Below are 22,214 nucleotides of genomic sequence, written 5' to 3'. Positions count from 1 at the left end.
TACTTTTCACACAGATAATATGTACATAAAAAACAAACACAAAAAATAAAGAAAACATTTTTAATCTTTACGGTACAGTACCTTGAAAAGTACAGTAGTACAGTGCAACAGCTGGCATACAGGGGCTGGCACGCATGTTCGCATCTTTGCAAGTTCGCAACTTGAAGGTTCATATGTAGGGGACTTACTGTATTTCCCAAAGAGATTCCTAATACAGTTCTTGATCTTTTCCTGGTATTACCACCTTTTAACCATACCTCTCTTCTGACTCCTTTAGGACTTAATCCAGGAGATGGATGATCAAGCTGAAAAACTCAAATGGCTGAATAGAACTGAATTAGAAATGCTTTCAGATAAAAGTCTGAGTTTACATGAAAGAGAAAAAATTTCAGAAAGCTTAAGAACTGTAAATTCGACATGGAATAAGGTGTGTGTTAAGAATTACTGTGACACCTTTCTCATGTTTACTGATTTTGTTGTTAAAGAAGTGGAATCAGGCAACTGTTTTACTTTTAAGTATACCCCAATATGGGCACATTTTATTAATGCTTACTAATATTGATAATTATATTTTTTTCATCTGTCATGGATGGAAGCATATGTTCTCAAAGAATACTTATTTTACATGGAATTTTTTTGGCCTAGGAGATTTGTACATTATATACTATATTAAATAATGAGTATATATTAGAATTAGGCAATAAAATGCTAATAATTATACTCTGAAAATGAAAGCATTAAAATAACTTTGTGATGTTGCACGTGACTTTTCACATACGTAGATTTATTTATTTATTTATTTATATTTATTTATTTATGGCTGTGTTGGGTCTTCGTTTCTGTGCGAGGGCTTTCTCTAGTTGTGGCAAGAGGGGGCCACTCTTCATCGCGGTGCGCGGGCCTCTCACTATCGCGGCCTCTCTTGTTGCGGAGCACAGGCTCCAGACGCGCAGGCTCGGTAATTGTGGCTCACGGGCCTAGTCGCTCCGCGGCATGTGGGATCTTCCCAGACCAGGGTTCGAACCTGTGTCCCCTGCATTGGCAGGCAGATTCTCAACCACTGCCCCACCAGGGAAGCCCCCGTAGATTTATGTTTAATGATTTTATTCATTCAACATGTATTTACTAGGTTCCACGTGGGATGTAATGGTATGTGGCTACAAATATGACTAAGATAAAGTCCTTTCTCTCATACTGTTACTTTTTTTGCAGTTAAAACAGAGGTAGATAAAGTAATAGATTTCTATATATTTTGGCTTGGGTACATACCATAATAGAGTGTGAGGTCTGTCTGGGACATTGAATGGATATGTTTCTGCCCTGGTTTGGATAGGTCCCATATCAGTCATTTTCCTCCCTCTCTATCCTTTTAAAATGATAGCACTCATTCTATATCTAATGATTTAGGTGCTTTATTGATCTAGCCTCTCTGCTTGAGAATTACCGTCTTGATGAGTTACTGTGATTGATGACTCACACATCTGTATCTCTGGCCTGGACTCTCTCATTACTCTAGACTTCATCACAGCTCCCTGCTCGGCATCTCCACTTCAGTGTCTAATAGGTATCTCAGACTGACATACAAAGTCAGACTCCTGATCTCCACCTCCCTCCTGTGCCTTAGTATACCTCTCCCACCTCAGTTACTGGTAATTACATCCTTATTGTGTTTTATGCCAAAAACCCTGGACTCAGTCTTATGACATGTGAATTATATCTCAATTAAAAACAAACAAACAGGGCTTCCCTGGTGGCGCAGTGGTTGAGAATCTGCCTGCCAACGCAGGGGACACGGGTTCGAGCCCTGGTCTGGGAAGATCCCACATGCCGCGGAGCAACTGGGCCCGTGAGCCACACCTACTGAGCCTGCGCGTCTGGAGCCTGTGCTCCGCAACAAGAGAGGCCGCGACAGTGAGAGGCCCGCGCACCGCGATGAAGAGTGGCCCCCACTTGCCGCAACTAGAGAAAGCCCTCGCACAGAAACGAAGACCCAACACAGCCATAAATTAATTAATTAATTAATAATAAAAAGAAAACATGCTAAACAAGAGATCAAATGGAAATTTAAGAAAAAACAAACAAACAAACAAACACGTAAACCTTGGAGTCACTATCATCAGCTTCTCCTTCAAAATGCCTGTCTCTTTGATGGACGGTTTGAATGGATGGCTAGATGACTAGATACATGATAAGGCAAATACAGCAAAATTTTAACAGTTGTACATATTGAGTGGCACATGGGTGTTCCCTGGGCAATTCTTTCGGCTTTTCTTAGGTTTGCGAAATTTCATAAATTTGACTATTTCTCGCTACCCCATGGCCACTAAGTTGTTTCAAGCCGCCGTCATCTCTTGTTGTATGATTCCTACAGTGGCCACTTCACTAGTCTTCCTGTTTCCTCCTTTTCCCTTTGTCAGTCTCTTCTCAGGAAAGCAGCCAAAGTATTTGTTAAAACATAACTCAGTTTAAGTAACTCCCCTGAACAAAGCCCACTAATGGTATTCCATCACATTCAGAGTAAAGGCCAAAGTCCTTACTGTGACTTATTAGGTTCATCATGTTCTGGCTTCCTGTTATCTCTCTGACTTCATCTGCTACTCTCTCTCCCTGTGCTGCTTTCCAGGCTTGTTGGCCCCGTGTCAAACATGCCAGACTCAGCTTGTGCATAATCAATCAGAGCACATGCATTTATTTAACACAGAGGATGTCAGTGGGTATTGTGTAGAATAGGGTATGGTAGTCACTTTGGGAGCACGATGTTAGATGGAGCCAAACCTTCCTTTATCACAGGACTTCACACAGATTTTATACTAATTATGTGAATTACGAATGTCTGAGACCAAGCAATGCTTACTCTGTAGAGAATTTCAACAAACACATTTTAAGAAATACTAATCTGAGATATTTCATTCATTCATGCTTTTATTCATTCACTTAATAGGTTTTTACTGGACTCTCATTTTATGCCAGGCACCATTTTAAGAGCTAGGAATACAGTAAAGAGCATGAAAATGCTTCTAACCCAAAGAGCTTATTGTGGGTGAGACAAGTAGATAAGCAATTATAACAAAGAGGTATCCATGGGGACATAAAGGTGGGGCACCTACCTGGCTTTGGGCGATAACCATGGAAGATTTTGTGGCAATCATATCCAAGCTAAGATGATAAAAGATGAATGAGTATTGGTCAGATGGAGAATGGAGGAAAAGGCATTGCAGGGAAAAGAAGCAGTAAGTGAAAGGGTCTAGAGGGGACAGAGAGTGAACCTGGGTCCTGGAAGTAGCTCAATATGAATTGGAAGGACAAGAGATGCTTGCAGAGACCTAGGGGCCTCACCATGCATCACAAGGAATTCGAGTTCCGTCTTGAGGCTATTTCACCACCTTGAAAGCAGTGGGAAACTGTTGATGGGTTTTAAACAAGTTACATTTTGAAAGATCACTATAGCTGCACCACAGAGATGGATGGAGCGAACCCAAGGATGGATATGCTTAGGACATCAGGACATCAAGTAACCCCTCTGAGCAAAGCCCACCATCCAGATCAGGGTAACTGATCTGGGAAAATAGTTAGAGTCATTAGACAACTTTGTGAAGAGAGTGTCAAGGAGGCAGATGATGAATCCATATTTGGGCACGTCTGAATGTACAGTTGACAGGGAGAGCTGGACTGAAGATACGTTTTGGGGAGTCTTCAGCCTCTTAAAACTCCACGTGATAAGTGAAACCATTAGAAACCAGGACCCAGGGAGAGAGGCCAGTATCGAGGGTTAGAAGACCAAAAAAACCTACCCTGTAGAATGTTGGTATTTGGTGGATAGGCAGAGGAAAATGAGCTGGGGAATGACACTTAGAAGATCAGTCAGAGAGGTGGGAGTAAAATCAAGATTGTAGAATATTAACAAAATTCAAGGGCGAGGGAGTGGTAGCATTAAATGTTGCAAAGGGGCAAGGCAGTTAAGGACTGGATGACATTCTTGATGCTAGTGGAGCTGGGGGTCAAGCAAGACTACAGTGGATAGTAGTTAGTGAAAGTGGACACAGAAGCTTAGGCATTGAGGGGGAGGAAAGCGGCGGCATTATCATTTAGAAGAACGCTTCCTCTTCAGAAAATATAATCGTCTTTATTTATATACTATCCTTCTCTTTCTGTTTGGCCTGATGCTCTAGGTATGCAGAGAAGTGCCTAGTGCGCTGAAGGAACGCATCCAGGAACCCTGTTCTGTTGCTCAGACAAGAATTGCTGGTAAGATACAGTTTAGTTCTTTACAAAATATTTTATACATAACAAAATTTTATGATTACGAGCATTGTATATGAATTAGAAAAACTTATTTAAAAACACAATGCAGTTGTGATTTCTTATTCTGCTTTCAATCATTTGAAAAGAACATCTTCTGTAAACACAAGACGTATTTCACTGCCCAGTGTGTGCAAGGCATTCCCTCTCATGGGAGGTGAGACTTTTAGCCTTTCCTGGGACCAGAGTAGAACCAGATGCTGCTGGAGGCAAGGGAAGAGGCAAGGTGAGGACACTGGAAAATAGTTTTCTGGGGACATTTTAAAGTGAACAATTCTCCTAACTTGCTGTCCTGATTCTATTCTTATCTTACCACTCCTCGATAATCTATTCTTCTGATAGCAGCTAAGTGATGCTTTAGAAACAGGTTAAGTGAGTTCTACAGTCTTACCATGGTCCAGAAGACCATGTATGATCTGTCTGCTACCTGTCTCTGTAATCCCATTTCTTATCACTTTTTCCTTTGTTCATTCTGCCTCAAACACACTGGTCTTCTTGCTGTTTCTAACATGCCAAGAACATTTCCATTTATGGCCTTTGTGCTTGCTGTTTCTTCTTTCTTTCTTACCCAAATGTCCTTCCCTCAGATATTGCATGTTTCACACACTCACTTCGTTCAGTTCTCTTCTCAAATATTCCCTTCTTAGATGGGCCTTTCCTGACCTGACCACCATATGTCAGATACATCCTGTCTTTCTCCAAGATACATCCTGTTTCTCTCCAACTTCTTGCATCGGTTTTACTTCGTGACGTATATCCATTCACCCTCACCAGAATGCAAGCTCTGCGAGGTCAAGGCCTTTGTCTTACACATTCCCATACCTGTAGCATCTAGTCAAGTGTCTTGCACATTGTAGGTTCTTAATAGATATTTGATGAAACAATGAATGAATATTTAGGTTGTTTTCAATTTTTTAAAAGTACAAAAAGTGACAGTGAGGATTGGGCAGAATGATGTATGAGGTATTCTCTAGGGTATATGGTGGTGAATCACTGGGGTGATCGTGGTGAATATGGGCAACTTTACTTTGCTAGCTGCTGCCTAGACTAGTTGTTCCAGGTTACCCTTCCACCAGCTGAATGTGAGGCTTCTCATTGTTCTACATTGTTTCCAGCGCTCCAACATTTTATTCCCAGGACCACTGTATGCTTTTTAAAATTATTGATTACCCCCAAAGACCTTTTGTTTGTGTGAGTTATGTCTATCAATATTTACCTAGTTAGAAAGTAAAACTGAGAACTTTCAAAAGTTATTTGTTTATTAACTTGTTAAAATAACAATAATAAAAAACATTCTGTTAATAAAATAATATATTTTATAAGATATTAACATAAGAAAGTATATTTTCGAAAACAAAAAAAACTTAGAAAAGTGATATGGCATTGCATTTTTGAAAATCTTTAAATTTCTGCCGTAAGAGAAGACACCTGGATTCTTGTATCTGCTTCTTCATTCGCTCTATTGTGATACCATATGTCATGTAGCCTTGAGTAAAACGCCACTCTACATTTGAGAAGGAATGAGCAGGAAGAGGCAAATAACTTATTATGATGATGATCGTAGTTTTGGCATCCACACCCCGTGGAAGGGTCTCTAGGGACCCAGAGCTCCCCAGACATCACATTTGGAACCTATGACCTGTGGAGATAGGGCACTTCATTTTAATTTGCGTTTCCTCAATTACCTGTGTGCTTGAGCCTTTTAAAAATATGTTTATTGTCTTTCTTATTTCCTCTTCTGTGGATTGCTGGTTGATGTTTTTTGAGTTTGAAAAAACTACTTTTGTTACTAATTCCTTGTCTGGAATGTGCATTGCAAATACCTTCTCCCTTAATCTGTGGCTTTTAAATTTTTTATTTGTGGTACTATTTTCAGAATTCTTAAACATTAATGATCTATTAATAGCTTTCCTTCTTGTGATTTATTTTAGAAATCCTTTATTACTCTGAAGTCATAAAGATATTCTTCTATATTTTACAATTGTAGTTTTCATATGCAGGTCCTTAATTCCACTGAAAATTAATTTTCCTAAGGTGCATGTGAGGTCAAAATCTGTCCCATCATCTTCCTGCTGCAGCCATGGGTCACCACTTTTCCCAGCATCATTTATTGACCAGTAAATTCCTCCTCATTGATCTATAATGTAGTCTCTGCCAAGGTCAGGCTTCTCTGCCACCTACGCACTGTGGCTGTTCTCTTCTAGTGGTCTGTTTGAATGTCTGGATCTGTAATACACGAGGTTAATCATTCATTATTAGCTGAGTAATACAACTAAATATCTGGTAGGGCATGACTCTATCAAAAATAAAATGTTTTGACTGTTCTTGGCCCTTTTCTTTCCTATATTAATTTTAAAATCAAAATTTGAATGTATAATTTGGTCAAGTTACACACAAACCTGTTGGGATTTTTTTTTTAATTGTGCTGAATTTACAGATTGACTTCATGTTTTAGAAAATTATTTAAGCCTCATTTAATATACTGTATGCTAAAATGGGTCTAGATAGATCTAATAATTAATTCAACCACCTCTTGTATAAAAACTAAAGAAAAACAATTACCAGTCTCCCACTGTTCAAAATAAGACAAAAACATACAAACAAAAAATATAGAGAAAATATATATCAGATCTTCGGAGAAGACAAGAGTAAGTTCTGAGAAAACAGTCCCCCAAGACAGATTTATGGATTTGCTCAACCGAACTTTGTTAACATCTATATGTTAAAAAGAAAAAAATTTAAATCCTAAAATAGAAACACTGTTTTCAGCAATGTGACGGGGTTTATCCTTCTTGCATAAAGAGTTCATCCAAATTGATAAGGAAGCAGATAAAGAACACGTACAGTTATAAATTATACCATATTTGATTACCAAACATGAAGAATATTTATCCTCACTGGTAACCAAGAAGACATGAAATGACGCAATGGTGAAAGATGTGTGTTTATCCGTAGAGACAGAATTTTGTTTGTGTGGATGCAGGATGTTCATCAGTTCCACACACTGCTGGAAGCCTAAATTTCCAACTTTGAAGGAAAACAATTTGGCAATCAGTAGTAGATACATTAAATTTTTTCACATTTTTTAACCTAGTAATTCTGTTTTGGGAAATTTCTACTAAGGTGGCAATCAGAACTGTAAAGAATACACAAAAAGATACTTCTTGCAAGTTCTTTTTTTTTCTGGTTTTTGTTGTTGTTTTTCTTTTGCAAATTTTTTTTTTAATTCAACAAATATTTATTGAGCACCTACTATGTGCCAGGTATAGTTCTAGGTGTCAGGGATTCATCAGTAAATACACATAATAAATAAGTGAAATACATGGTACATTGGAAGAAAAATAGAGAAGTGTTAAGAGAGACTGTGCCACTGAGGTTGGCCGTGGAGCACAGGAGGAAATCAGGTGTGCTGAGAGGATATTGAAATTTTAAAAAGAATATCAAGAGACCTCATTTAGAAGATGATAAGTAGGCAAAGCCTAAGAGCAAAAGCACTTTTTTTGAATTTCCTTAATATTATTCTTTTTGTTCTCTGACGCAGTGTTGTGATAGGAATTTAAATATCCTTGACAGATGGCTATAGCTGCACCTGTGTTAAGTTCTATGCTTCTTTACACCCAGTTTTTTTCCAGTTTTATTAAGAAATAATTGACATACATCACTGTATCAGTTTAAGGCATACAGCATGATGGTTTGATTTACATGTATTGTGAGGTGATTACCATAAATGGGTCATCTTCTCATATAGATACAATTAAAAAAAGAAAAAAGGAAAAAAAAATTCTCCTTATGATGAGAACTCATAGGATTTACTCTCAACAACTGTCCTATATATCATACAGCAGTGTTAACTATAGTCTCCATGTTGTACATTACATCCTTGGTACTTGTTTATCTTGTAACTGGAATTTTGTACCTTTTGACCACCTTTCTCCAATTTCCTCTCCCCCCACCCTTCACCTCTGGTAACCACAGGTCTGATTGATCTCTTTTCCTATGAATTTTTTTTCTTTTTAGATACCATATATGAGATCATACGTATTTGTCTTTCTCTGTCTGACTTACTTAGCATAATGCCTTCAAGGTCCATCCATGGTGTCTAAAATGACAGGATTTTCTCATTTCTTATGTCTGAATTATATGTATACATTTCAATACTAACCCCTTATCAGACATACGGTTTGCACATATTTTTTTTCCCATTCTGTGTAGGTTGTCTTTTCACTTTGTTGTGTTGACGGCTTCTTTTGCTGTGTAGCAGCTTTTTAGTTTGATGTAGTCCCACTTGTTCAGTTTTGATTTTGTTGCGTATTCAAAGAGTCAACACCATGACCCAGGTCAAGGAGCTTTATTCCTCTGTTTTCCTCTAGGAGTTTCATGGTTTCGGGTCTGACATTTAAGTCTTTAATCCATTTTGAGTTAGTTTTTTGCGAGTGGTGTAAGACATGGGTTCAAATTTACTGTTTTATGTGTGAATGTTCAATTATCTTAGCACCGTTTATTGAAAAGGCTATCTTTTCTCCATTGTATATTCTTGGCTCCCTTGTCAAATATTAGTTGACCGTATATGCAAGCTCTTTTTTAAAGTAAAAGTTCAGGAGTAGTCTAAGTATCCAGCTGTAGGAAAAGAGGTAACTAAAAGTTAGAGACTATATACATAGATTATTACATAGGTGTTCACAGTGATGTTTATTAAAAATGACTAATGCTCATGTTGTAAAGGGAAGTGAAAAAGAACAGAAAATTACAAATAAAATGGCTTTACAATTAAAGCAAAAACATCTTGACAAAATAAAATAACACTCCTAATTTTCTCATGGTTGATGTACTTTTTGTTTTATTTTCTCTTGATATCAGCGTTAGTTACTTTTGAGTTATTGCTGCCCTAGAATGTGGTGAGACTGTGTGTTTAATTGCCATTATGGCAACCAAAGACATATAGATACTTCAGGAAATACCATTGCCATTTCAGTATTAAAAAATAAAAACCTCTTTCAATTGTTTTACTTAAACTAAGTTTTACATAAATACACATACATGTCATCATTACATCACCACAGTCAGATTATCCTGCTGTGTTACTGATACTTTGCTACGTTTTTTATTTCAGCTCATCCCAGTGTCCAAAAGGTGGTGCTGGCATCATCTGCATCAGATATTCCTGTTCAGTCTCCTCGTCCTTCAGAAATTTCAGTTCCTGCTGATCTGGATAAAACGATAACAGAACTGGCCGACTGGCTGGTGTTGATCGACCAGATGCTGAAGTCCAACATTGTCACCGTCGGGGATGTAGAAGAGATCAATAAGACAATCTCCCGAATGAAAGTAGGTACCTAGTGTAAAGGCTTGTCATGGAAACACCAAGATCTGTTTGGATCACTTTTGTTTATCTTAAACTCTGGGAGAATGAGCTTTAAAAAATTCTTGACCTGTCAAACAGCCATCCTGGGCTAGCTCTGATGAGTAAAGCTTTTCTTGCATTTGTGCTGTTTACGTAAGAAAAGGTTTAACAATGTGAGCTGTAGAGTCACTGTATTTTTATGATCTAAAACTGATATCGTAAATCCAGCCACTTCAGTATAAATGTAAACTGGTGTTACATTTAATGCCTAGTGTCATGTAGAATAATTTGTTGAAGCGCCTTTTCAATTTATATTTCATAATGAGCTTATTTGTTTAATTGCTGACATCATAAGTGAGAATATCCTGACTATAGTTTTATTTCTATACATATGCCATCTAATATCAATTTGTAAAGTTCTTTTTCCACATTTAGTGTGTTTTTGGTACTGGGCTGTGTGCTGTCTAGGGATATTGAAAAGAATATACCAGATAGAAACTGGGAATGAACCACGAAATAATAACAGCTCTTGCTAACACTTATTAAGTGCTTAATGTATGCTAGGTATTTTTCTGAGTATTTTACATGTATTATTTCATTCACTTTAATAATCTTGTGAGGTAGGTATCAGTTTTATTCCCATATTAAAAACATGTGTGAAAAAAAAAAAAAAAAAAACATGTGTGGCCAGGCACAGTCTAATAAAAGCTGCGGGACAGGTACACGCCACCTGTAAGGGGGAGCCAGAAAGAGGAAAGGGATTACCTCCACAGTGAAGGAAGGCAGACTACATGGGATTTTGACATTTAGAGACAAAATAAATGGCATTCCTGGTATAGGGACCAGGGTGAATAAAGACATGAGGTGGGGAGCATGAAGGATATTGGGTCAAGAATTGTGCAGGAAAGAGGTGTAGTGGGAAGTAAGAGAGCAAAGGCAGCTCAAGTTCACATTGTGAAGGAGCTTGTAGACCACGCAAAGCTCTTTGGACGTTTAGTCTGTAAGCAGTTGCCAAGCATCTTGTTTTTCCCTTTTTCTTTTTTAAATTGTGGCTGGAGACTGATGATAACAATGCTGTGCTTGAGTAAGAAGACTGGGAATTGTGCACGAGATTCTTCAAACAAGGAGAAGAGCCCTTGCCGAGGGGCTGCGATGATGCCATTGCAATTAGCAGAAATCAGGCACAGAAGAAATGGAATGTGGATGAGGGTTTGATTGATTTAGTTTCAAATATGCTGTGTTGAGAGGCCCTTATGCCATTTGGAAGGAAATGATCAGCATTCATTGAACTGTCTGTTTGCGATTCAGGATTAGAAGTTGTGAATAAGCCATTTAGAAATAATATTTGACACTGTAGGAATAATTGAAATCTGAAAAATTAGTGAATTCACAGAGGAAGAGCTGGGAGAGAATCTTTGGAAATTGTGTTTCCTAATCTTTATGGCTATTAGTTCTATACGTAAAACACACCATTTTCCTGATGTTGCTAACTTTTCGCCCATATTTGTTAGTACTAAGAGACACAAACTTTCTAGAGCAGCAGTTTTTCATGACTAAGATTATTTAATTTTCAGTTATTCCAATTAGGATTTTTCTAATACTTTACCACCATCCCTGTAGATGCCATTAGTATATGTTCATATCTGATGTAGGACAGATATGCAAAGCATCAGCTGCAGAAATCACTGCTGATGTTTTGAAAGCACTTTTTAGTTTTCAAAGAGATTTTCTTCGTTTAATTTCCTCAGAGTTGATATAGCTGAACTGCAAGCATTTTATTATTTCTTTTTGTGAAAATAAAAACACAGAGAGGGCTTCCCTGGTGGTGCAGTGGTTGAGAATCTGCCTGATAATGCAGGGGACACGGGTCCGAGCCCTGGTCTGGGAAGATCCCACATGCCGCGGAGCAATTAGGCCCGTGAGCCACAACTGCTGAGCCTGCGCGTCTGGAGCCTGTGCTCCGCAACAAGAGAGGCCGCGATAGTGAGAGGCCCGCGCACCGCGATGAAGAGCGGCCCCCGCTTGCCGCAACTAGAGACAGCCCTAGCACAGAAACGAAGACCCAACATAGCAATCAATCAATCAATCAATTAATCAATAAATAAATCTTTAAAAAAAAAACAAAACCACAGAGAGGTAAAGTGCCTTGCCTGGTGATCCAGGTGATAAGTGGGAGAACTGAGACTTGAACCTAGGACCTCTGACTTCAATTCCTGCACTTTCTCCGCTATGTCACTGATGCATCACTATCTCTTATAGGAGGAAAACAACAACTTTGATGTCAGCACACCAATTTTGCTTTGTTACTATTTTATCATATGGCTTATTAACCTATTTTAACAATCATTTTGTCTTAACAGATCACAAAGGCTGACTTAGAACAGCGCCATCCTCAGCTTGATTATGTTTTTACATTGGCACAGAATTTGAAAAATAAAGCTTCCAGTTCAGATGTGAGAACAGCAATCACAGAAAAATGTAGGTTTTTAAAAAAATTATATATCATCATTCACTTTCCCTGAAAATGGTAACACACACACACACACACATACATTTTTGAAGATTATTCAACCAGAAATTAATATTATTTGATGATTTGATATTTGATACTCTATTAATAACATAGCTTTCCCTTGTTTTTTATTTTTTGTGAATATTGTCATAATTCCCTTATGAATTCCTTAAAGTATTAATATCATTACTTTTAAGTAATTACTAATACATTGAAGTTTTTTCTTTTAAGTTAGAATTTCTTTTAAAGGAACCAAAAACAACAAAAGTTAGAGAAACCCATAGGAATGCAAATCCATTCTTCTGTTATATTCACGGAAACCAAATCTTACCGTGTCTCTTAACTCATCTTCTCAAAAATCATTCCAAAAATATTTATTGAGCAGTTACTATACACCTGTGTGCCTGGCACTAAGTTGGGAATACTTCAGTTAAATACAAAATACAACAAAACAATAATTAAATGCAAAACAGCAACAACAAAGTTCCCTGTTTCAAGTTTGCTTTCTGGCTTAAAAGCATCCGTTAAATCTGTATGACGTACAAAACAAAGTCAAAATTCTCAAGAATGTCACATAGGGGCAATCACTGTCTGCTTCCATCACTCCCTTTCTCTCTTTAGCCCTCAGCACTGTCTGTAACTATTCTGTACTGTATATATTCTTTAAAACGCCCTGACATTTCTTAGTCTCCTTACCTTTATTCACGTTATTTTTTTCTTCTTGGCCTCTCCCCAGGTGAAATTCTACTCAGCAGCTAAAATGTCACCTTCTTTTTGAAGTCTCTCCCACCCTCTTTTAGTCTCTGGTGAACTATATTTTCTATCTTTAGTTCCTGCTGTGACCTTTTCCCCCATAATTTCATTGTAGATCTCACAGTTAATTCTCTCTCCCCTCCATAGATTGTAAATACTCCCCTTTTTGGCCCTGAGGGCTCCCCCAGGGCCCAGTACCAATTAGTTACTTAATAAATATTTATTTGTGGCAGAATATAAACTGGAAGATATTTTATTACCTAGTCTAATATTTCTGAAGGAAAGTCAACTAACTATTCCCCCTATAAAAACTGTTTTGATTTCAAAATAAATGTTGCAGCAGCAAGGTTATTATAAGAGATGAGTTAGCAGAGAACTTTTAGTGTGTCACAATATTAGTTTATTTTTACTAAGTAAGCCATTTTCTTTCTTTCCCACCTTTTTTTTTTTTTTTTTTTTTTTTATTAACTGGTGGATTGCTTCTGCCTATCGAACTCTGGAGTGACCCTGTTTCCCATCACGTGGCAAAGGAGCTTCTCAGCTTTGGTGACACCAAACTATTTACAAAGGCTTCCCCACTTTGCTTTTTCTACCATCTTTTGTTTTTTCCTCCACCCCTCCTCTCTGTCCAAAGTTTGCTTTAAGGTTTTCTTCTCCCGAATACCTTCCTTTTTCAATTTTACTCCCTCTTTTTGTTTTCTCTCAGTTTTTTCTGGTATAGAGGCTGCGTGGTCCATATCACTATTCATTATATGAAAAACCACCCTCAGCCAGAGGGTACTACCAATAGTAACTTGCTTTTTGCACTTATTTCCAATGAATAGGATAATTTGCTTATCTTTTATGATAAACCTCTGATACTTGCTGTCACTTGATATCTTTAGTTTTATTTGTTCAGTATTAAAGGATTCTATTAGTTATAGTACTTTATGTAACTTTGTAACTGACAAGTAAACCATTACAATAAATTTTCCCTCTCCCTAAGTTAAAACGTAAGCAATTTATTTAAACTGTTAGATAAGACAGCATAAAATAATCTCACTGAACAATTTTTTAGAATTATTATACATAAGTATAATTTACATTTTTCTGAACAGTCTTAAACTGATAGCTCTTAATGGTTTACTATAACCCAGTATTGTTTGAAGAATTTTACCAAAAGGTCTCATTATGACTTAGCTGCAATGTTATTTTTTAGTTAAGTTCTTCTTGGCGTGGTGCTTAACTACAGCCCTTCAGTCTTTCTGGCATACAAGGCATCTTCTAGAAGTTTGTTTCTAGCTTTCTACCTACTTATTACGAATGGGTTGTTGAAGATATTTAAAGTTATTGCTTACTAGTACTTCAGTTCAAATCATGAATTGCCCCTGAAGTAATTAATCAAAAGTTTAAGTTTCCTTAGATCTCTTTTTCCTTGACACATGTTAAAAATACAAGAGGAAAGAAAGTAGAGGAGAGAAAAGGAAAAGAGAAAGAGACAGAAAGAGAGAATGAAAGAAAGAGAAATAGAAACAATAAAAAAGAGAGAGGAAAAGAGCCAATATGGATTTTTTTTATAATAAAAAACTGCTGGGTACCTAGAACTTGAATCTAATTTACTTTTAGCGCTTCTCTTGAATATATAAAAACACTTCCTTTTAGAGAGGTTTTATGCTACAGTAAAACAAATGTGAAAAGTATTCTTCAGTATTTTATTTTCTTTTAAAATCAATACTACCTTAGAGCATTTCCTTAGAGGATGACAAGTGACTATATCTTTGGTCATAAAGTTCTCTCATAATGTACTGTTAAAATCTACCTTCTTCAAGTTCTGTAAATATAAATTAGGTAGGAATTTATTTTCTTTATAATTTTCGGCTTGTCAGTTTATGATAGTATCTTTATTGTGAGATATTTTAATGCATTTAAAATAGAGTTTAATTCAAGATTTTTTCTTCAAGGATGGTTTCAGAAATATATCAGTCATACAGTGTGGCAGACATAATAAAATTCCTTTAAAATGTATGTACCATTTTGCCTCCTTTCTCTTTTCTATACATAACCTTATTTGTGATGAATTTGGTATCAGGTATTTTTTCCCTTTCCTGATAGTTACTTTCTGGGATTTTAAAAAATATATATAATGCCTCCTCCAGTGGAAAAGGTCAAGAACCAGTGGGATAGCACCCAGCATGGTGTGGAGTTAAGACAGCAGCGGCTGGAGGACATGATTATTGACAGTCTTCAGTGGGATGACCACAGGGAAGAGATGGAGGAGCTCATGAGAAAATACGAGGCTCGCCTCTATATTCTTCAACAAGCTCGAAGGGATCCGCTTATCAAACAAATTTCTGATAATCAAGTAAGACTCATTAGATACTTTCTGGCATTATCAATTTGTGGGATGTGCTTTTTTTGTTCTGTTGCTAACTGTAATTTTTAGGACCCTTGTCATAATGTTTTCCCAAGTGCTTAGAATGTACACTGAAATTTATAGAAAGAATTTGACCAGGAAGGTTTTTGAAAAATTTCTGGAGGCATAACAAATAGAAATGTACATGTATCCTAGATTTATAGCTCACTGACTCTTTGCAAATGGAACTTACCCATGAACCAGCATCTAGAAAGAAAACATTTTCAGGATCCCAGGAACCCTCCTTTTGTTCCCTTCCATATCTACCCTGAAGGTATTTTTTTTATTTATGAAATCTCCTGAGACTTTCATTTGAGGGCTACTGTAGTGAACAAATCAAGTATTAAGTAAGTTTAGTTTCTTTTAATACCTTTATAACCAAACCATTTTATCAATATCATCATAGCAGGTACCTTTTTTGTGATTAGTTTGATTATAGAGTTGATGATATTGAACACTTATGGTATTTTTAAAGTGCTATTTTAAATCTCTACAATCATAGAAAATATTCTTGAGTTGGAGGTTATGGTTGTTAGGTTATACTTTGGTGTAACATTTACTTACCCTTCAAATAGCCTAAATGAAAGTGTACGCTTGTGAAGAATATAATAAAGGATATATGGGAAAAATCTCAGACACGAGAGTGTTTTTATTCTTCAGACATGTAGACTTTCCATGGTTACAACGTAAAAAGCAAGTGGCCAGGTATCCTGGTTTCCTGGATCATTCTCTGTGTTTATGCTATCTGCTGATTTGTCTTCACCAAATGACTCAAAAGTAATAAACAGCAAAGCCCCTGTACACTTAACCAGAGGAATACAGTTAAAAGTGATATCAATGTTTCAATCATCATATTCAGAATATTCTTTTCTTTTTTTTTAATACATCCTTATTGGAGTATAATTGCTTCGCAATACTGTGTTAGTTTCTGTTGTGCAACACAGTGATTCAGTCATATGCATACATATATCCCCATATCCCCTCCCTCTTGAGCCTCCCTCCCACCCTCCCTATCCCACCCCTCTAGGTCGTTGCAAAGCACCGAGCTGATCTCCCTGTGCTATGCAGCTGCTTCCCACTAGCTATCTATTTTACATTTGGTAGTGTATATATGTCGATGCTACTCTCACTTTGCCCCAGCTTTCCCCTCCCGCTCCATGTCCTCAAGTCCATTCTCTATGTCTCCGTCTTTACTCCTGCCCTGCCACTAGGTTCATCAGTACCATTTTTAAAAAATTAATTAATTAATTAACTTTGGGCCGCGTTGGGTCTTTGTTGCTGCTCGCGGGCTTTCTCTAGTTGCGGCGAGCGGGGGTACTCTTCATTGCGGTGTGCGGGCTTCTCATTGCGGTGGCTTCTCTTGTTGTGGAGCACGGGCTCTAGGCGCGCGAGCTTCAGTAGTTGTGGCTCATGGGCTCTAGAGCGCAGGCTCAGTAGTTGTGGCACACGGGCTTAGTTGCTTGGTGGCGTGTGGGATCTTCCCGGACCAGGGCTCGAAACCATGTCCCCTGCATTGGCAGGTGGAATCTTAACCACTGCACCACCAGGGAAGCCCTGTACCATTTTTATTTTTAGATTTCATATGTATGCATTAGCATACGGTATTTGTTTTTCTCTTTCTGACTTACTTCACTCTGTATGACAGACTCTAGGTCAATCCACCTCACTACAAATAACTCAATTTCATTTCTTTCTATGGCTGAGTAATATTCCATTGTATATATGTGCCACATTTTCTTTATCCATTCATCTGAGGTATCACCTCACACGGGTCAGAATGGCCATTATCAAAAAATCTAGAAACAATAAATGCTGGAAAGGGTGTGGTGAAAATGGAACCCTCCTGCACTGTTGGTGGGAATGTAAATTGATACAACCACTATGGAGAACAGTACGGAGGTTCCTTAAAAAACTAAAAATAGAGCTACCATATGACCCAGCAATGCAACTACTGGGCATATACCTGGAGAAAACCATAGTTCAAAAAGAATATTCTTTTCTAATCAGCAGCGTAGTTCTATTCTGGAACTTTAGGGTGGATTTTTCTGCTAGTCGCTACAAAAATCATTTTAAGAACATTCATTTGTCATTTAGATTTCATGGGGAGTATCTTGATACAAGAGCTCTCAGAGGTGGAAAAAAATTTATCAAGGAACCAATGCCTTTGGACATACAGCATCAATTTAGTTTATTCAAGCAACTCTCAGTAAACCTTGCTTAGCTACTGGATCCACCCAAGCAGTTAACTTTGTAAACAGTGATACACAGTGATCCAGGGACAAGAAGACTTCCATGTTGTTGCCGTTTCCATATCTTCAAGCACATATAGAGGAACTAACTCTATAGTAAGTTCATTCCTATAAGATACATGTTCCTGTAAGGATCAGATATAGCAGTAGGAATGAAAGAAGACAACTGGTTTGAGGAAGTAAAACGTATCAAAGAAGAAAAGACAGTAATCTTTTAATGTTATCTGCTATGTACCTGATCACTTTTCACTTCCAGAATTATTTTTGTTTGAGCTTACATGCAAGAGTTTGTTTTATAATTTGTTTCCTTCTTTTGATATCTGTGTCTGTAACATATTAAAACCTACCAGGAGGACCAGTGTTTTGGTCATACTTGTTATTGAGTGATCCAGTCTAACAATTACATCTGAAATTACACCTTAGATGTTGCTTCAAGAACTGGCTCCTGGTGCTGGTATCGTAATGGCATTCGACAACGTCCTGCAGAAACTGCTGGAGGAATATGGCAGTGATGACACGAGGAATGTGAAGGAAACCACGGAGTACTTGAAAACATCATGGATCAATCTAAAACAAAGGTAATGCTAAGGCCCTGGCAGGTGTATGTATGTATGTATGTTGTCAGGTTGAGAATTTGATTGCTTTGGCTTTCTCATGGAAGCGTGTGGAACAGGTCACATATTTTATTATTATTTTTAAATGTTTATGCTGTACTGAGTATTATCACACTTAGTACAGAGTGTATATTTATACATTAGGTACTTGAATTTCTGCAATGGAATTTTTCCTTGAATGAGTCTAAACCTTGCCCGTGATCATTTTATGTGTTCTGATTTTCTTATGCCTCTTGGCATTGCCTAGAGTACATTTTGTAGTACTCTGATGGTAAGGAACACTTAGGTATTACAGAGGCATCAGGGTAATATTATCCCTAACGGTAATTAAAACAGTATGCTATTTGGTCAGGTCATCCTCGGTTTTGGCTGAGAACACATGGATCCACACTAGACTCCTGAAGTATACTAAGTGTATGTTGGGCTTCAACTAACTTATTATCTTTTCTTTTCGTTACTCTGTCTCATCAGTATATTTGGAACAGTCTAAAATAGCATACGTGTTTATAAGAGAAATTTTTCTGTCACTTGAGCATCTAGAATTTGAGGCACTGTAAACAATGGTTAGCATCTCTTTAAGATTGCATATTTATATTCATCATCAGTAAAAAAGTGTTTGCTTCCTGCATAGTACTGTGAATACCTGTGTCTAAATGAAATTATGGTTTCACACATCTTGAATATTCAGATGCAACTGCCTGAAAGCTAACTTGATATCAAAACCACATTTATTTTGCAGTGAATAGAATGGATAATATCAGAACACTTTATGATATATATTACTCATAATAAAGTATGGACAAGCATTTAGTAACGGTTTGATATGGAGGTATTTTGTACATTTTTAGAATGTCATTTTTAGTTAGAATCTCTAATGTAAATTTTGGGAAACTCAAAGAAAAGAATTATGAGTCAGTATATGAACATGAATGTGTCACTGCATATCCCTAGGATTCTGGAGAAAATAAAGACAAGGATAGCAAATACAAAACTTCAAAGTGTTTAAAGCAGAATATAGTTATAATATTGGTCTTGCTAGCATTTTACTACAACTGCTTTTCTCTTGTTGTAACAGGTAATTTGGATAAAGTAAGAATCCCAAAACTAAGGCAGGGAAGAGGAGGAATTAAAAACAGCTTTAAAGTACAAATTTCTAGTTACAAGATAAGTTCTGGGGATGTAAGATACAGCATGGTGATTATAGTTAACAATACTGTATTGTGTATTTGAAAGTCACTAAATCTTAAAAGTTATCACAAGAAAAATGTGTAACCATGTGTAGTGATGGATATTAACTAAATTTACTGTGCTAATCATTTTGCAATATATACATATATCAAATCATTGTTGTACACCTAAAGCTAATACAGTCTTGTATGTCAATTATATCTCAGTTAAAAAACCCAGCCTTAACATTAAGAGAGATAGTCCTTAAGCATACTTTATCTATGTGTTTCCACAAATTCTATCTGTAAGAATTATGACTTTGTTTTTATTGTAAACAATACCAGAAACATTGATCACTTAGGAATGTGTGGCCAGCTTTATTTAGCAACTCCAGTTCTTTTTTTGCTTTTACTTTGTAAATATTTTAAGACAGCCTACTGCAGTGGTTAGATTAGATGGAAGAGGCAATTAAAGATGAATTATATTCCAGGGTGATCTTTCATTTATCATAGCTAAGACAACCACAGTGTTCCAGTTTTATGGTAGTGACAAATCATTGTCTTTATTCTATTTTCTTTCTGTGTTTTAGGGGAAATAAGTAAACATGTTAATATTCAGACATGATTTAGGTATATTATTATCTATAAAGCAGAGAAAATACAACAAAATTGTGGCTCACGGGATCCCATCATAGTGATAGCTGGGTTTTCTATGTATTGCCAGGATTTTCTCTTTTAAACACAATGATATTTACAATTTTTAACTGTTTAATTGAAGATCTTTCTGAAATATACAAATCTTTCCTTGCCTTCTTTAGCAAAGTACATGAACCTATATTAAACATTTTTTGAATTCTTGACATTATTGTTATGAAGAGAGAATTAAGGAACTATAAGGGCTGTACCTGACCTTACAGTTCATTTAAACAAGTGTTTCTCAACCTTTTTTACATTATCCACCCCGCCTAAGGATCCTTTTCAGATACGTGCCCACAGGACATTTTAATACCGCGGGTATCCTGTGTATCTGTTTCTGTACTTTATAGTTACGCTTTATACGTAAAAAGAGTAGATTTTTCCCACTCCCCTCCGCCACCTCGCACCACCAAGAACCATGTATCTCTTCCATCGAGAATGCTTGGCTTACGCTAATGCTCCCTCAGACAAGTTAAATGACACGTTCAAAGGCACATGGCAGAGCCAAGATGATATTTTTCTTTACTAAATTATGACAATGCTCTCCACGCTGTGAAGAATTGGTGGTGAATTTTTTCAGGCTGCTATGTTTTGTGAGATTTTGTGCTTCTTTTTTAGCGTATAAATTGTATTGGGCGTCTCCTAATTGTCAGGCTCTGTGCTAAGCTCTTCACTTGCATTATTTTATTTAATTCTCTCAACACCCATAGGAGATAGGAAGAATTTTCATCAACATTATATCGATGAACAAACTGAAGTAGAGAGAAGTTAAGGAACACCCAAGATCATACAGCTCATATGGGCAGAGCTGAGATTGGAATCTAAACCTTTTTTGACTGTGCAGTTGGGCTTTTCTCTTTCTTTAAAAATCGCTTTATTTTTCTTCTTCGCTGTCAGAACTTCAGCTATTGCTGATGACGGTTCTGTGTACCCACCTCTCAGATCTTTGTGATTCTGTTTACTGGTTCTTACCTGTGTTGAGTTTAGAAACCAGATCTGCTTAAAGATATGGGGGCCTCTGCTACGAATAAATGTAACTCTCTCCAGTACATGGCCATTGTGCCTGCTGTAGTGGCCCTGGAGCACCTTTACACCATGGCTTTTCTCTCATCTCCCAGCCGTATTCTGAATGTACATTGTAGTCAGCCAAATTCTGGAGGGGTGAAGGGTTATTATATTGCACATGGAACACTATTATTGCGGTATAATATATGAAATTTAATATCAGCATTCAAAGGAAATGTTTTGTCTGAATTGCAGTTGGACTAAGTCATTTGGCCATTCACGATCCCTTATCTACCACGCCAAAATCCAATACTCACTGATAACAGAAAGCTTTGAATTGACATGAGGCTATTTATTATGGTCTTTATTTATCCCGCTTAGTGTGAATAGCCTTGTTCCTAGCTGCAGAAATATTAATGTGTTTGCTGCCTCAGGGCGTAGTTGGGGTTAACATGTCATTTAGATACATTCATAATAATAGTTTTCTAATGTACAAAAAATTTTTAATTCTTAAACATAACTGGCTCCCAGTATTTTGGACTCTGTAAACAACAGGTCTGTCTCTAACATTTTAAACTAATTGACATATCTTGACTACTATTCTTTTTGCTGGTGAAAATTTTTTCTTACATCTCTTAATGCCAGTTAACAAATTTTGTAGTGCAAATTGAGATAATGATCATTGAAATGGGCTTATAGTAACTTTCAGAGGGTAGATGCCTCATGTGGGTCTGAAATGTTATTTTAACCCTGGAGTGCATATGTTCATGTATATGTGTATGTATATATACATACTCACATACTTGCACACATACATATACACACACATAGTTATTTATGCTGAAATATTATGAAGGAAATGAGACAATATAACTTTATGTTATAAGGAATATCCTATAGATCATTAATTATTGTGTATTTTTCTCTTTGCCCTCCATCCCTCGGAAGCCATCTTTTGCTGCCTACTTTTAGGCATTTCTCGGTTTGTACAGGCAGGACGAAAAGCACAGTGGCTGTGGTATCTGGCAATCCTTGATTAACATCCCAACTTATTCACTTAACATCTGTGTGAACTTTGACCAAGTTATTTCAACTCACTGAATCTCAATTTCTTGGTTGTAAAGCAGAGAACATATCTAATGGGTAAGATTATTGTTAGGATCAAGAATTAGGTATAAAAGTTCCTC

General features: G+C 36.9%; 1 protein-coding gene across 5 annotated transcripts in view; it reads left to right on the top strand.

Moving 5' to 3' along the window:
• UTRN (utrophin) overlaps positions 1-22,214 on the top strand; it is a 505,750-nt gene that overhangs the window by 233,091 nt on the left and 250,445 nt on the right. For all 5 annotated transcript variants that reach the window (XM_068550755.1, XM_068550756.1, XM_068550752.1 and 2 more), the window contains 6 exons: positions 278-427; positions 4,170-4,245; positions 9,410-9,624; positions 12,001-12,118; positions 15,041-15,246; positions 17,970-18,124. In XM_068550755.1, coding sequence (XP_068406856.1) covers positions 278-427; positions 4,170-4,245; positions 9,410-9,624; positions 12,001-12,118; positions 15,041-15,246; positions 17,970-18,124 — 920 coding nt within the window. The remainder of the gene's footprint in view (positions 1-277; positions 428-4,169; positions 4,246-9,409; positions 9,625-12,000; positions 12,119-15,040; positions 15,247-17,969; positions 18,125-22,214) is intronic.

Source organism: Eschrichtius robustus, chromosome 9, assembly GCF_028021215.1.
Source record: "Eschrichtius robustus isolate mEscRob2 chromosome 9, mEscRob2.pri, whole genome shotgun sequence".
NCBI classification, from domain to species: Eukaryota; Metazoa; Chordata; class Mammalia; order Artiodactyla; family Eschrichtiidae; genus Eschrichtius; species Eschrichtius robustus.
This window is presented reverse-complemented; position numbering and strand designations above follow the sequence as displayed.